This window comes from Loxodonta africana, chromosome 3 (assembly GCF_030014295.1).
Source record: "Loxodonta africana isolate mLoxAfr1 chromosome 3, mLoxAfr1.hap2, whole genome shotgun sequence".
Taxonomy (NCBI): Eukaryota; Metazoa; Chordata; class Mammalia; order Proboscidea; family Elephantidae; genus Loxodonta; species Loxodonta africana.
In genome coordinates, this window is record NC_087344.1 from 9,271,136 (window position 1) to 9,285,064 (window position 13,929).

Genomic DNA, 13,929 nt, shown 5'->3' on the forward strand with positions numbered 1-13,929 from the left:
GAGTCCCCCACAAGCAGACTCTGGGACAAGGATTTGGGGCAGAAGGTTTACCTGGGAGGTTGTATTAGTTAGCTCTTGCTGTGTAACACATCGCCACAAATGTAATTGGTGTACAGACACGTGTACACCAATGTTTATTGCAGCACTGTTCACAATAGCCAAAAGTGGAAACAATCTAAATGTCCATGGATAAACAAAATGTGGTATATACACACACAATGGAATATTGTTGTTAGGTGCCACCAACTCAGTTGACTCATAGCGACCCTACTACTATCAACAGAACGGAACACTGCCCAGTCCTGTGCCATCCTCACAATCATTGCCATGTCTGAGCCCATTGTTGCAGGCACTGTGTCAATCCATCTCATTAAGGGTCTTCTTCTTTTTCACTTACCCTCTACTTTACCAAGCATGATGTCCTTCTCTAGGGACTGGTCCCTCCTGATAACATGTCCGAAGTACGTGAGAGGAAGTCTCTCCACTCTCTCTTCTAAGGAGCATTCTGGCTGTACTTCTTCCAAAACAGATTTTTCATTCTTCTGGCAGTCCATGGTATATTCAATATTCTTTGCCACCATCATAATTCAAAAGCCTCAATTGGTCTTCCATTGTCCTTATTTATTATACAGCTTTACCATGCATATAAGACGTTTGAAAACACCATGGCTTGGGTCAGGCACACTTTAGTCCTCAAGGCGACTTCTTTGCTTTTTAACACTTTAAAAGAGATCTTTTGCAGCAGAGTTGCCCAATGCAATACATCATTTGATTTCCTGACTGCTGCTTCCATGGATGTTCATTTTGGATCCAAGTAAAATGAAATCTTTGACAACTTCTGTCTTTTCTTTTTTTATCTTGATGTTGTCAGGATTTCTGTTTTCTTTATGTTGAGGTGTAATCCATACTGAAGGCTGTGGTCTTTGATCTTCATCAGTAAATACTTCAAGTCCTCTTTGCTTTCAGCAACCAAGGTTGTGTCATCTGCATATCCCATGTTGTTAATGAGTCTTCTTCCAATCCTGATGCCCTGTTCTTCTTCACATAGTCCAGCTCCTTGGAACACTACTGGAATATTACTCAGCAATAAAGAGAAATGAAGTCCTGGTACATGTTACAACATGGATGAACCCTAAAAACATGCTGAGCGAAATACAGGCTGTCCCAGGGTTACAAACTTCCAAATTAAGTACAACCATTGTTACAATCAACGCCATAAAGCCTATCAGGAAAAAACCAAGTAGCTGGAAGGAAATGAGGGTAGGGGCATTCAAGACCCTCTAGCCTTCCTCCTCTCCATGGCCCCCGCCCATTGACAAATCCAGGGCTACAAGGCTCCTTACCATTGGGTATGCAGCCTCGTGTAGGCGGGTCCTAGGTTCAATGAATGCTGATTGGCCAGGCCCTTTATGCAGATGGTGGGGCGGGCACTTTCACAGCTCCAGGTAGCAGGGGCATGTGGGCTGCCTGCTAGCTGCTGTGGACTGCCGCTGGGAGCACCATGCTGAAGGCCCCCACATGCAGCCAGGTGCTGCCCAAGGACCCCTTGGGGTACCTGTGCATGTGGGAGAAGTGTGGCCCATCGTGGGAGCCTGGGTCCAACATTGTATACCTGCAGGTGGTGGCGGCCTGTACTTTGCAAAGCATATCAAAACATCAGATGCTTTAGAGTATCTGGAAGTATTTCTTTATAATGTTTTTTGTGCATAAAAAGGTACACTTACATGAGATACCTACAATAGGCAAATCCGTAGAGATCAAAGTTCATTAGTGGTTACCAAAGCAGGAGGAAGGGGAAAAAGGGGAATCATTGTTTAGGAAGCAGTGAGTTTCTGTTTAAGGTGATGGGAAATTTGGCCACAACTGTGGGTGATGGTTGTAAAACATGGTTACTGTAATAGACAGATATCACTAAATTGTACACATGAAAAATGTTGAATTGGCAAATGTTGTCATATATATTTTTTTTACAAACAAAAACACACACACATTTGTTATCTCAGTTTCCTTGGAACAGGAGTCCAGGCACCCCTCAGGGTCTCACAAAGTTGCAATCAGGTGTCAGCAGACTGCATTCCTGTCTGGAGTTTGGGATCCTTCTCCAAGCTCACATTGTTGTTAGCAGAATTCAGTTCCTTGTGGTTGTGGGACTAAAGCTGGCAGTTTCTAGAAGCGGCCCACAGTTCCTTGCCATTTGGCCCCCTCCATAAGATGTTCACAACATGGCAGCATACTTCTTCAAAGCCAGCAGGACAGTCTCTCCATCTGGTCTATTTTGTTGGAGGGTCAGTGAAAGAGAGGGAGATCCTCAACAAGATGAATTGACACAGTGGCTGCAACAATGAGCTCAAGCATAACAACAACTCTGAGGATGGCGCAGGACCAGGCAGTGTTTCATTCTGTTGTGCATAGGGTCACTATGAGTCAGAATAGCATCTAACAACAACAACGACAATTTTTGGAAATACATCTTCAGGCCTTTCTTCCTAGTCTGTATTAGTCTGGAAGCTCAGCTGAAACGTGTCTACTGCGGGTGTCTTAATCATCTAGTGCTGCTATAACAAATACCACAAGTGGGTGGCTTTAACAGAGAAATTTATTCTCTCACAGTCTAGTAGGCTACAAGTCCAAATTCAGGGTCCCGGCTCCAGGAGAAGGCTTTCTTTCTCTGTCAACTCTGGAGGAAGGTTCTTGTCATCAAGGACCTGGTCAAGAAGCTTCTCAGGCACAAGGACCCTGGGTCCAAAGGACATGCTCTGCTCCTGGTGCTGCTTTCTTGGTGGTATGAGGTCCCCAAATTTCTGCTTGCTTCCCTTTCCTTTTATCTCTTGTAAGATTACATAAAATTACAATCACAAAATGGAGGACAACTACACAATACTGGGAATCATGGCTTAACCAAGTTGACACGTATTTTGGGGGGCACAATTCAATCCATGACAATAAGTGACCCTGCTGGTATCTGAAATATCAATGGCTTAACTTCCAGCATCATAGCAACATGAAAGCCCCCACAGTATGACAAACTCACAGATAGGTGGTGGTCTGCGGGCCCATCTCCAGGTTCTGCCCCTGAAGATTCCCTAGTTCGGGGAGGAATGAGCAGATGAATCAGAGCTGGCAAGACACTCTCAGCCCTATGTGGTCAGGGCCGGGGTGGAGGGTGGAGGGTGGGACCCAGGGATGGAGGAGCTGGGATAGTGCTGGGATTCAGGAAAAGCTTCCCATAGGCAGTCTGAACTTCTCTGTCTCTCTCCTTACCCCACCCCACTTCTCTCACCCACAGCCTTAATGCTGAAATCCTTCCGCCCTGCACCATATCAACTCAAAGATCAAATGTCAGTCTCCTGCACCTCCACGCCCATGTCCCAACCCACAACATCATATTATTCAAGAGTTGTAACCACAAACTCAAATGCCTGCAGAGGCCAAGTAGTTAATAAAAACAGGGGAAGTAAACTAGATTCTATTTTATTTTTAACACACACACTCTTTGGTTACTAAACATGTAGGAACATTCTTCACTTTCCATAAAGGACTATTATGATAGATATAATAATGTCTCATCCTCCCCAGAGATGTCTGTGTCCTAATCCCTGGAACCCATGAATATGTTGCCTTATATGGCTCAAGGGACTTGTGATTACATTAAGAATCTTGAGATGGGGGGGGGGATCCTGGATTACCTGGGTGAGCTGAAGGAAATTACAAGGGCCCACAGAAGAGGGAGGCAGATGAATCAGTCAGAGAAGGAGATGTGATGATGGAATCAGAGAGAGATTGGAAGATGCTAGGCTGCTGGTTTTGAAGATGGAAGAGGGGGCCACTAGGCAAGAAGTGTGGGAGGCTTCTAGAAGCTAGAAAAGGCAAAGGCACAGATTCTCCCCTAGAGCCTCCAGATGGAAGGTAGCTCTGTAAACACCCTGATTGTAGCCCTGTAAGACTCATTTTGAACATCTGACCCCCAGAACTGTAAGATAATAAATCGGTGTTGTTTTAAGCTGTTAAGTTTGCGGTAATTTGTTACCACAGCAATTGGAAACTCATACAACTATGAACTCTCTTATTTTTTTGAAAACTAAGGTCATCTCAGGCTGCCATATATATTCCCACTTTTAATGGAGAGATGACTTAACCTCTCTGTGCCTGGGCTTCCTCATCCATAAAAACCCAGTGCCATCGAGTCAATTTTGGCTCATAGAGACCCTATAGGACAGAGTAGAACTGCCCCATAGAGTTTCCAAGGAGCCCCTGGCAAATTCTAAGTGCTGACCCTTTGGTTAGCAGCCATAGCACTTAACCACTACACCACCAGGGTTTCCTCATCCATAAAATAGGGATAATAATAGCGCCACCCATTGGGAGCATTAAATTAGTTAATGTGAATTAATGCAGATAGCATAGTGCCTGGCACACAGTGGGTGCTGTAGAAGTGTGAATTATAATTAATTATTATTGTTATTTTAAGAAAAACGGTAGCACAAACACGATGATGAAAGACAACTGACATTCAACCTCAGTGTGCGAGAAAGCTGGGAGTGGTAGGGACTGTGGCAAGCTAGCGAGTCTATGCCCTGTCCAAAAGGGGCAGTCTCTACCCAGCCTGGGTTATTGTTACAGCTTCCAACTTTCCAAGAGAATCTAGAAATCTAGACTAGACCAAATGCAAAAATTTTAAATACTTAAGTATCGACTATTAATTCCCTTTTTAAAAAACACACCCAGTGGCTAGCTGTAACCTATGGCTGTAAGGCCACCTTTGATGTAATAACTGAAAAGAAATGGAATTTTAAATGTGTTTGTGATTACAACTACACTTAAAAAAAGAATATCTACTAAGGATTAAAGAGCTCACTGTAAGCCAACCTCTGCAAAAGTATTTAAAGACTCAAATCATTTAATCTCACAATAGCTGGGGTAAGGTAGGGGTCACTATTCATCCTGTTTTATAGATGAGGCCCAGAGAAGCCAGGGATGAATCCAAGGTCACCCAGCTGGAAAGTAGAAGAGTGGGGATTTGAAACCAGGCTGTCTGGTTCTAGCATAAGAACCATCATGTTTCTCTGAGAAAATGCATGTGAGGTGTTTGAACACAGTGGTATTTAGCAAAAGGGACATAGTACCATAATATAAAATTAATAAGTTATTTTATCATCATTATTTTTACTTGGACCTCCCCTGGAGATGAAGAGAAAGGTGGAAGGGTTCCTGTTCAGGGTTTGGAGGATGGGGTGAGGATGTCAGACTTCAGGTCCTGAGGAAGAGTCGGGGGGAAGGGAGGGTGAAATGTGACAAGAGGCAGTAGCACAGGCAGTGAAAGCGGAAATCAAGCAGATAAATTTCTCAGAAATTTGAAAAATAGGTCAGTGGCCTGGGCTAGGGGCTTCCTGCCCCCACACTTTATCTGAAATCATATTGGGATTCAGGTCTCCTGTTGCACCAGCCTTAGCCCCTGCAGGGCCCCCTTTCCCCTACCTTCCTCCTCCTCCTTCTGCCCCTCCCCTTCTTTCTCTCTCCTTCCTCTGTCTTTCTCCCGTCTCCTCCCTTCCCTTCCTTGCTCTCCTTCTCCTTTAGCCCCTCCTCCTCTTCCCCTCCCCTGCTTCCTTAGTGCCTCCCCCCACCCCCCCACCCCCGTTTTCCTCTCTCTCCTCCTCTTCAAGGCTGGGAGGTCCCTCCCAGGAATGATATTTGGAGGTTAAAGTTAGTGAGAGGTTCCATCCCCAGGCGGAAGTCGGTGGCTTTTATAAATACAATGTCTCCACACCTTGGTCTCCCCATCAAAACCACAGAAACAGAAAAGCTATGATAAGAGTAAAGGAAACTCTAGCGAGGGCTGGGGCCAAGCATTTGGGGCTGCCCCACCTCCCACCAGCACAGCAAGGGGAGGAGGCAGGAAACTCCTACCATCTGGAATAAGGGGACAATGATATTTCTGCCCAGGACTGAAGCACGTATACAAAGATGTGACTCGCACGTGATACCTAGCATGTGGAAATTGCCCAACAAATACTAGTTTTCATTAATATTTCTAAATCACTTCCAGCATCTGCACACGTAATGAGCTACTACTGTGTACCAGGCATCATACCAAACAGTTTCCATGCCTGGTCTTATTGAACCTCTACAGCAAGCTAGGAGGCGAGTACTGCTGTTGACTCTCTTGGACAGACAAGGAAACTGAGGCACTGAGAGGAAAAAGGACTTGCTCAAGGTCACAGAGCCAGTAAGAGGTAGAGTGGAATTAGAATCCAGGAAGGTCTGATTGTAAAGCTTATTTTCTCCACCCCTGTACTGTGCAGCAATGACAATAATAGTATCGACAATAACAATATTATAACCATTAATTCACCTGCAGGGCCTGTGCCCTTATCCTAGGGTCCTAGGAACTAAGACCTCCCTCCAGCCACACAGTGATATATGCTCATTAGCATAGGTCAGCCGATGTATAAGGAATTATCTGCCCCTGGTCTCGCCCCTATACCCCCCTCTTGCTTCCACTCACTCCAAGCTTCCAGCTGCTTTGGTAGACTGTCGCTGTGCCCTGGATGTCTGCAGTAAGGGTGCCTTGCAGGGTATGACCTCTACCCTGACAGGGATTGTGGATTTGAGGGAAAGGCAGACCTGCGTTTGGGGGTGGGTCAACAAGTTCAGGTTCCTCATGTGTAAAATGACCTTCATGGATCATTATACTCAACCTTATGTTTCTGTGAGCAGCTGCCTGTTTTAGGCTGACATTGCTCCCCTACCCAACCCTCCCCTTCCTCAAGGGGTTCTTGGGACCTAATAACTCTGCCCCGCCTTTCCCAGCAGGTTTCTTCCCTTAAGAACTAGACAGATCCAGGTGCAAATGTTTGCCGTTTATTTCAACGACCAGCAGTCAAGGCCCAGGACTGGGCACAGGGTATGGTTCAAACCCCAGTATATATTAGTCTTGGCTAGAAAGGAACCTTAGGCCAAGCTGTGTGTGTGTGATGTTGTGTGTTTGTCATTGCATTGCTGTGTACATAGCTGGGTCAGATTGTGATGCGACTTACGCCAAGTCTGGTATGATGGTCGTGACTGGGTGTGACTGTGAGGCTGTGATGTGATGTTCTTTGTGACTTGTGTGTGATTGTGTGTGATGGTTGTGACTACAAGGTAGTGTTTGTGACTGGTTGCAATGTTGTCTTGTGACTTTTGTTTGCATTTTACATGGTAATAATGCAGTGTCTATGACTGTGAGTTCACAAAGCTGTGACTTGTATGCAGTCATGTGGTCATGTGTGACAGGCGTGGCTTGTATGACTGTGGTTGCGATGTTGTCTCCTAACTTGTATGTGATTGTATGGCTATGTGTGATGGCCGTGACCATGAGGTAGTGTCTGTGACTATGCACTTGCAACATTGTCTTGTGACCTGTTGGTGACTGTGTTGTACATTCAAAAGGTTGTGTCCGCTGAATGTTTGCTTCCGATGGTGTGACTTGTGTGTGATGGTGCAGTTGTGTGTGACTCTGATGCTCTGAGTGTCTGTATCTGTGGTTGTGAAAGGGCGACTGAAATTGTGGAGCTGTGTGATCAATTCTCTACGATGCTGTAGGCGTACCTATATATTCATTTGCTCTTTCTTTCAATTAGCAAAAATTTTCCGAGTGCCTGCTGCATGCCGGGGCCCTGGTGGAGAAGCAGTTAAGTGTTTGGCTGCAAACAAAAAGGTTGGCAATTCGAATCCACCAGCTGCTCCTTGGAAACGCTACTGGGCAGTTCTACTCTGTCCTATAGGGTTGCTATGAGCTGGAATCGACTCAACAGCAGTGGGTTTGGTTTTGGGTTTTTGCTGTGTGCCAGGCCCTGGGCAGGGTGCTGGGTTTTCTGCAGTGGCCGAGGCCACTACGGTCTCCAATCTGTGGAATCCTCACCCTCCTGGGAAGTGTGTGCTTAGCAGTGGCACAATGCACCCAGCTGGTGGATGATACATTGGTAGCTGGAAATCAGTCATGGTGGGAGGAGAATTTACACCATGGAAATGGGCAATCACTACAAAGCTGCTCCTTCCCAGGAGAGGTGGGTGTTAAATGTTTACCAGCACACTGCGGGGCTTATGTCTCCGAGCGTAATGTTGAGTGGCCAGGCTGAATGTGGCCACAAGCCTGTGGGTGGTACTCAAGTGTGTGACTAGGACCGTATGTGAGGCTGGGCTGGGCCCTCCACAGAAATGAGTCCAGGGATGACCCTCCTCCCACCCATCCTCGTGAGAGTGGGGTGGGCGGTGACATTTTCTTTCTCCAGCCACGTCCCTGAACCCCCAAGTCCCATTTCACTCTGAATCAGAAGCATAAATATCCACCCTCATTCCTTCTTCCTGAATATCAGGCAATCAGCTTTACCCCCACACTTGGGGGCCTACAGGACCGCAAGTCTCTGGGTCTTTGGCTTCAGTATTTTCCATAACCGGATCTGAAGTTCTAGGTCCTCTGCAACAGCCAGCTGGTTCTTCCATCTGGAAAGTGGCTTAGTTCTTGGCCCCTGAGTTTTGAGGTTCCCCAGGAGTCTCCCAAATCTCTTCGTATTGGGTTTTCTGTCTCCTGGGGCACCCTCTGAGGTCTCTGCCTGCCAGCCTCCCATTCGTTCCACCATCACACCATGAAGGCCCCGAAGTAAGATCGTGTTCCATCGCGGAGCCGGACTAGGCGCTCGCCAGGCACCCGGACGACCACCTCCTCTCCAGCCTCCAGGTGCACCACGCCGCCCAGGAAGCTGCTGTCCCACCAGACGCTGGGGCTGGCCATCCGCCCACAGGGAGACCGCCGGCTGACCAAGAGCTCCAACTCCTTGGGGTAGCGGGGTGTGCGCTTGTAAAGGCCATGGGTGACAGGCAGGCTGCCAGCCAGCCCCTGCGGGCAGCCTATGCCACCCAGCTGTACCTTGGAATAGATGTAATAGTAGCCAGCCTGGGATATCACCAGAGCCCCATCTCGGTAGTTCAGGCCTCTCAGAAAGGCCAGGCCCAGCTGTGTCTCCCACAGAAGTGGGCCCCCACTGCCTGTCAGACTGGCATTGGCCCCTGTGGAGAGAGATGAGAGGAGCAGTCAGTACATGCCCCAGGCTTGCTGTGGGACCCTAGGCCATTCCCACCCGTCCCTGAGCCTCCACTTTGGGGCTAGGCTGTTCGAGGACTTTATATATGTGAACTCACTTCCTCCCCAATTTGCTGATGGGAAAACTGAGGCACAGACAGGCAAAGTAATTTGTTTGTCATAGGTCATCCCCATTTGGCAGGTGGGGAAACTGAGGCACAGAAAGGCGAAGCAGCTTGCTTTGGTGATGTTGTTGGGTGCTGTGGAGTCAATTTTGACTCATGGCAATCCCACGTGACAGAACACACCAGCCCCATAGGGTTTTCTTGGATGTAATCTTTTTTTTTTTTTTCTACTATGCTTTAGATCAAAATTTACAGAACAAATTAGTTTCTCACTAAACAATTAATACACATATTGTTTTTAATTGATGTTGGTTGCCAGCCCCACCGCATGTCAACATTCTCCCATTCTCGACTTTGGGTGCCCTGTTACCAGCTTTCCTGTTCCCTCCTGCCTTCTCGTCCTTGCCCCTGGGCTGGTGTACCCATTTAGTTTCGTTTTGTTCTATGGGCCTGTTTAATCTTTGGATGAAGGGTAAACCTCAGGAGTGACTTCAGTACAGAGTTAAAAGGGCATCCAGGGGCCATACTCTAGGGGTTTCTCCAGTCTCTGTCATTGGCTGTAATCTTTATAGGAGCAGATTTCCAGGACTTTCTCCCATGGAGCCTCTGGGTGGGTTCGGTTGGCAGCTTAACTGTTGTACCACTTGCTTTACAAAGGGGGAAACTGAGGCACAGGGCAATTAAATGACTTCCCAAAAGTGTCAAAACGCATAAATGGCAGAACCAAGGAATCAGGGCAGAATGCTGCAGTCCAGTAAACTGTGCGCCTCAGTTTCTATCCCTGTAAATGGAGCTATGAGTAGTGCTTGCTTAGGATTCAGTGGATAAATCTGTGTAAAGCACAACCAGTGCCTGGCACATAGTAAGCACTCTATGGCATTTATTAAATGAATAAAATTAAAAATATATGGACTCAAGTCCCAGCCATTCTGTGAACACACATTGAATGAATGAATGAATGAATGAGTGGAGGGTGTCCCATGGGATCAATATCCCAGGGAAGCAGGAGTGTCTCAGGCATGTTGGGATGGTCTGTCTGGTCTCCCAAAGACACCCCAACCCCCCTCGTGCTGACACCCAGGGTCCCCTCACCTGTGAGGTGTGCTGCTGGGTTGGTCTGGTGGGACCTCCCTTCTGGGGAGAAAGGGTCAGAGGTCAGAGGGGAAGGCAGTGGGAGGTCAGGGGCAGCCCTGGAGCCCAGGAGGACTGGCACCTCCCACGGGGTCATTGAGTCCATCTCCCGGTGTCAACCCCACCCTTCCGGAGTGGCCCGAACTTCCTCTCCTCAGACTAGGGGGAAGGGCACCTGTGAGGCTGGGGCAAGTTGTGCAAATGGTGTTGGGCAATGGGCTGGGGGGCAGCGTGGGAACCACCCCTCCCTGTCCCGGGGCCCTGACTCACCTTGAACAAGCTGCTCCCAGGAGCCCGCGTCCCTGACCTGAAAATGCAGAGGAGCCCATGGTGAGGGCCTGGGGGCCCGCACCTCAGCCTCATAAGACACCCCAACATTATAAAGACACCCCAATATCACACAGACACCCCGATATCAAAAGGCATCCCAATATCACACCCAAACCCACTGCCGTGGAGTCCTGACTCATAGCAACCCTATCGGACAGAGTAGAACTGCCTCACAGGGTTTCCTAGGCTGTAATCTTAACTGAAGCAGATGGCCACATCTTTCTCCTGTGGAGCTCCTGGTGGGTTTGAACCGCCGGTAGCAGTGGCTTTAACCACTGTGCCACCAGGGCTCCTTACAATATCAAACAGACAACCCTATTACACAGATGCCCTGATGTCAAGCAGACACCGCGACATCACCCAGAGGCCCTTCCATTACAGAAGCGTACCAACTTCAGGCAGACACCCCCATACCACGTAGACACCCCAAAGTTACATAGACGCCCCCATGTCACGTAGACGCCCCATGCCATGTAGATGCCTCGAAGTCATGCAGATGCCCTGGCGTCATGCAAACGGCCTGACATCACAGACACGTGGACATGAGACACATACCACGCCCGCAGCCACCACCCTCAAACATGTACACAGAGCTGCACGCACACACACACACACACACTGCCTAGCAGCCTCATAACCTCCCCGTGCCTCAGTTTCCCTCTCTGTAAATGGAGAGATCTGTGGTATTTTGTTGTTGTTAGGTGCCTTGGAATCAGTTCTGACTCACAGTGACCCTGTGTACAACAGAATGAAACACTGCCTGGTCCTGCGCCATCCTCACAGTTATCGCTAAGTTTGAGTCCATCACTGCAGCCACTGTGTCAATCAATTCCTTGAGGGCCTCCCTCTCTTTCCCTCACCCTCTATTTTACCATCATACCTGCTTAGGGCTTAATGAATTAATCTGTGCAAAGCATTCCCAGTGTCTGACACCTGTGGTTGCTCTTAGCTGCTGCCAAGTCGGCCCCCAACTCTTGCTGACCCCAGCTTCGGCGGAACAAAATCCCACCCTGTCCTGCACCATCCACGTGGTCAGTTGCAGATCGGAACTCTGTGGTCCAAGGGTTTTTATGGACCGTTTTTCAGAAGTGGATCACCAGGCCTTTCTTCCTAGTCCATATTAGTCAGGAAGCTCTGCTGAAACCTGTTCAGCATCATAGTAACATGCGAGCCTCCCCTGACAGACGGGTGGTAGCTGTGCATGCGGTGCCTCAGCCAGGAATTGAACCTGGGTGATTTTTATCCCACATGGAAAGTGTTTGTTCAATAAATAAAATTAAGCATATCTGGGCATCTAGACATGTAGACACAAATACCAGCACTGGATACGGACACATGACATGGGGCATAGACCTCAGCATTTACGTACATACTCAGGTACATGACACATGACGCAACACACACGAACGTGTGGCTGATGGATCACATGGGTCTACAGACCCAGAGACCCAGGAACAAAGACACACAGCACCAACACATGGATTACAGACATGTGGTAAGCCTACATATGGACACAGGCCAACAGCATAGGTCCACATGGGCACATGGGCAGACACATGGATCCAGACACAAGGAGAAGGATGTGAAGATAAGGAACACAGGAGGACAAGGCCATATGGTCATGGTGTTGGTCACACAGACACACACAGAGACCCACAGGCACGGCAGACAGAAAGAGAAACAGATCCACAGCCAACCAGAAACAGACACAGGGAAAGATTCCGACAGACAGAGACACTCAAAAGGGGTTAATGATAATCACAGACATGGTGATCGTGGAGAGGCTGATAAATCCAAAAACCCGTTGGAGCCAAGTCAATTCCGACTCTTAGCGACCCTATAGGACAGAGTAGAACTTCCCCATAGGGTTTTCAAGGACAGGCTGGTGGATTCGAACTGCTGACCTTTTGGTTAGTAGTAGAAAGCTTGACCACTGCACCACCAGGGCTCCAGAGAAGCTAATGATAATAATAATAATAATTAAATGGTTAAGCACTTGACTACTAGCCTAAAGGTTGGTGGCTGGAACCCACCCAGAGGAACCTCGGTAGACAGGCCTGGTGATCTGCTTCCAAAAGGTCACAGCCTTGAAAACCCTCTGGAGCACAGCTCTCCCCTGCACACATGGGGTCACCATGAGTCAAAATCGACTTGATGGCAACTATCAACAACAAGAGTAATAATACTATTAATGTTGGCTCCAATTCATTGAGCACTTAGAATGTGCCACCCGTGCTGGGCACCAAGCATGCCATTTCTTATTTCATTCCCCAGCAGCCCTACGAGGTGGGCACTCTTATTACCATCCCCACTTTACAGATGAAGAAGGTGAGGCTCAGGGAGGCAAATTAACTTTGCCCCGGGATTCCAGAAAGCCAAGGATTCAGCTGGACACCCTTGGTGCAGCTCCCATCCTGCACACACACAGATGCGCAGGGATCCAGGAGACACCCCCAGCCTCCCGCAGGGAGCCCCCAGACCCACTCACCGGCAGGCTGGCAGTCATCTCCTCCAGGTGCCAGTGCAGCCGCAGCAGGAACCAGCCCTGCACGGCCAGCCCAGCAGCCAGCAGCAGCAGGACGAGGCTCAGGCCCAGCCGGGCAGCGCTGCAGGCCTGCCTCCGGCGGCCACGCTCTAGCCTTGTGAATGGGATGTCTGTCTGTCTGTCCACCACAAACACCGAGGGCTGCACAGCTGCCTCCTCCATGCCCTGGCAGATGTGGCCCCGAGACACCCGGGGCAAGGCTGGCGTGCTGGGTCTCGCAGGCTCGGAGGAAGCCGGGATTGCTTAACACCCCTGCGCTTTGCACCCTGCAGAACGGTGCTCGAGGGCCGGCTCCCTTTAGAACTGAGGTTCAGCCCCACCCCTTTCCCCACACACTCTCCTCTCTTTCCTGTCCCCCCACCCCCGGCCCCAGCTCACTCTCAATCATGCCATGTCTCACACTTTCCAGAAGCATCTGAAAATGTGACTCAGGTGGGGACCGGGGTGGGGCAGGGAGAGGCCCCAGGTCCCCTCCTTAGCTGCTTCGTTCACTTGATCACCAAGTATCTACGAAGCATGTCCTGGGGGCCAGGTACTGTACTAGATAGGCTCATGGACACGGCAGTGAGTGAGACAGAAGCCCCTGCTCTCCTGAGGCTCAGAGTCAAGTTGGGAAAGAAAGACGGGCAACCTAATGAATAAGGAAATAATGTATAGTGTTTTGGATCCTGGGTAATGCAAACAGTTTGCCTCTGACTGCTAACTGAGAGACTGGCAGTTCAACCCCCCCCAGAGGCACTGCG

General features: G+C 48.9%; 1 protein-coding gene across 3 annotated transcripts; it reads right to left on the reverse strand.

Moving 5' to 3' along the window:
* Positions 1-5,660: 5,660 nt before the first annotated feature.
* On the reverse strand, positions 5,661-13,496 carry TNFSF14 (TNF superfamily member 14). Of its 3 annotated transcripts, none has more exons than XM_023540684.2 (4): positions 13,130-13,496; positions 10,582-10,618; positions 10,273-10,311; positions 5,661-9,042 (listed from the first exon to the last, which is right to left on the reverse strand). In XM_023540684.2, exons 1-4 carry the CDS (start codon positions 13,346-13,348, stop codon positions 8,615-8,617), a joined length of 723 nt encoding a protein of 240 aa, XP_023396452.1. In that variant the 5' UTR covers positions 13,349-13,496; the 3' UTR covers positions 5,661-8,614. The 3 variants fall into 3 exon arrangements, with proteins under 3 accessions (XP_023396452.1, XP_023396451.1, XP_023396453.1); XM_023540683.2 differs by having other exon boundaries at positions 10,273-10,314; XM_023540685.2 differs by lacking the exon at positions 10,273-10,311.
* Positions 13,497-13,929: the final 433 nt, after the last annotated feature.

Excerpts from the sequence above, each read along its gene's own strand:
- TNFSF14 (XM_023540683.2), bottom strand. The coding sequence starts at position 13,348 with ATGGAGGAGGCAGCTGTGCAGCCCTCGGTGTTTGTGGTGGACAGACAG. Across the intron at positions 10,619-13,129 it reads AGATGACTGCCAGCCTGCCG|GTCAGGGACGCGGGCTCCTG; the intron begins GTGAGTGGGTCT and ends CTGCATTTTCAG. Across the intron at positions 10,315-10,581 it reads CTGGGAGCAGCTTGTTCAAG|AAGGGAGGTCCCACCAGACC; the intron begins GTGAGTCAGGGC and ends CTTTCTCCCCAG.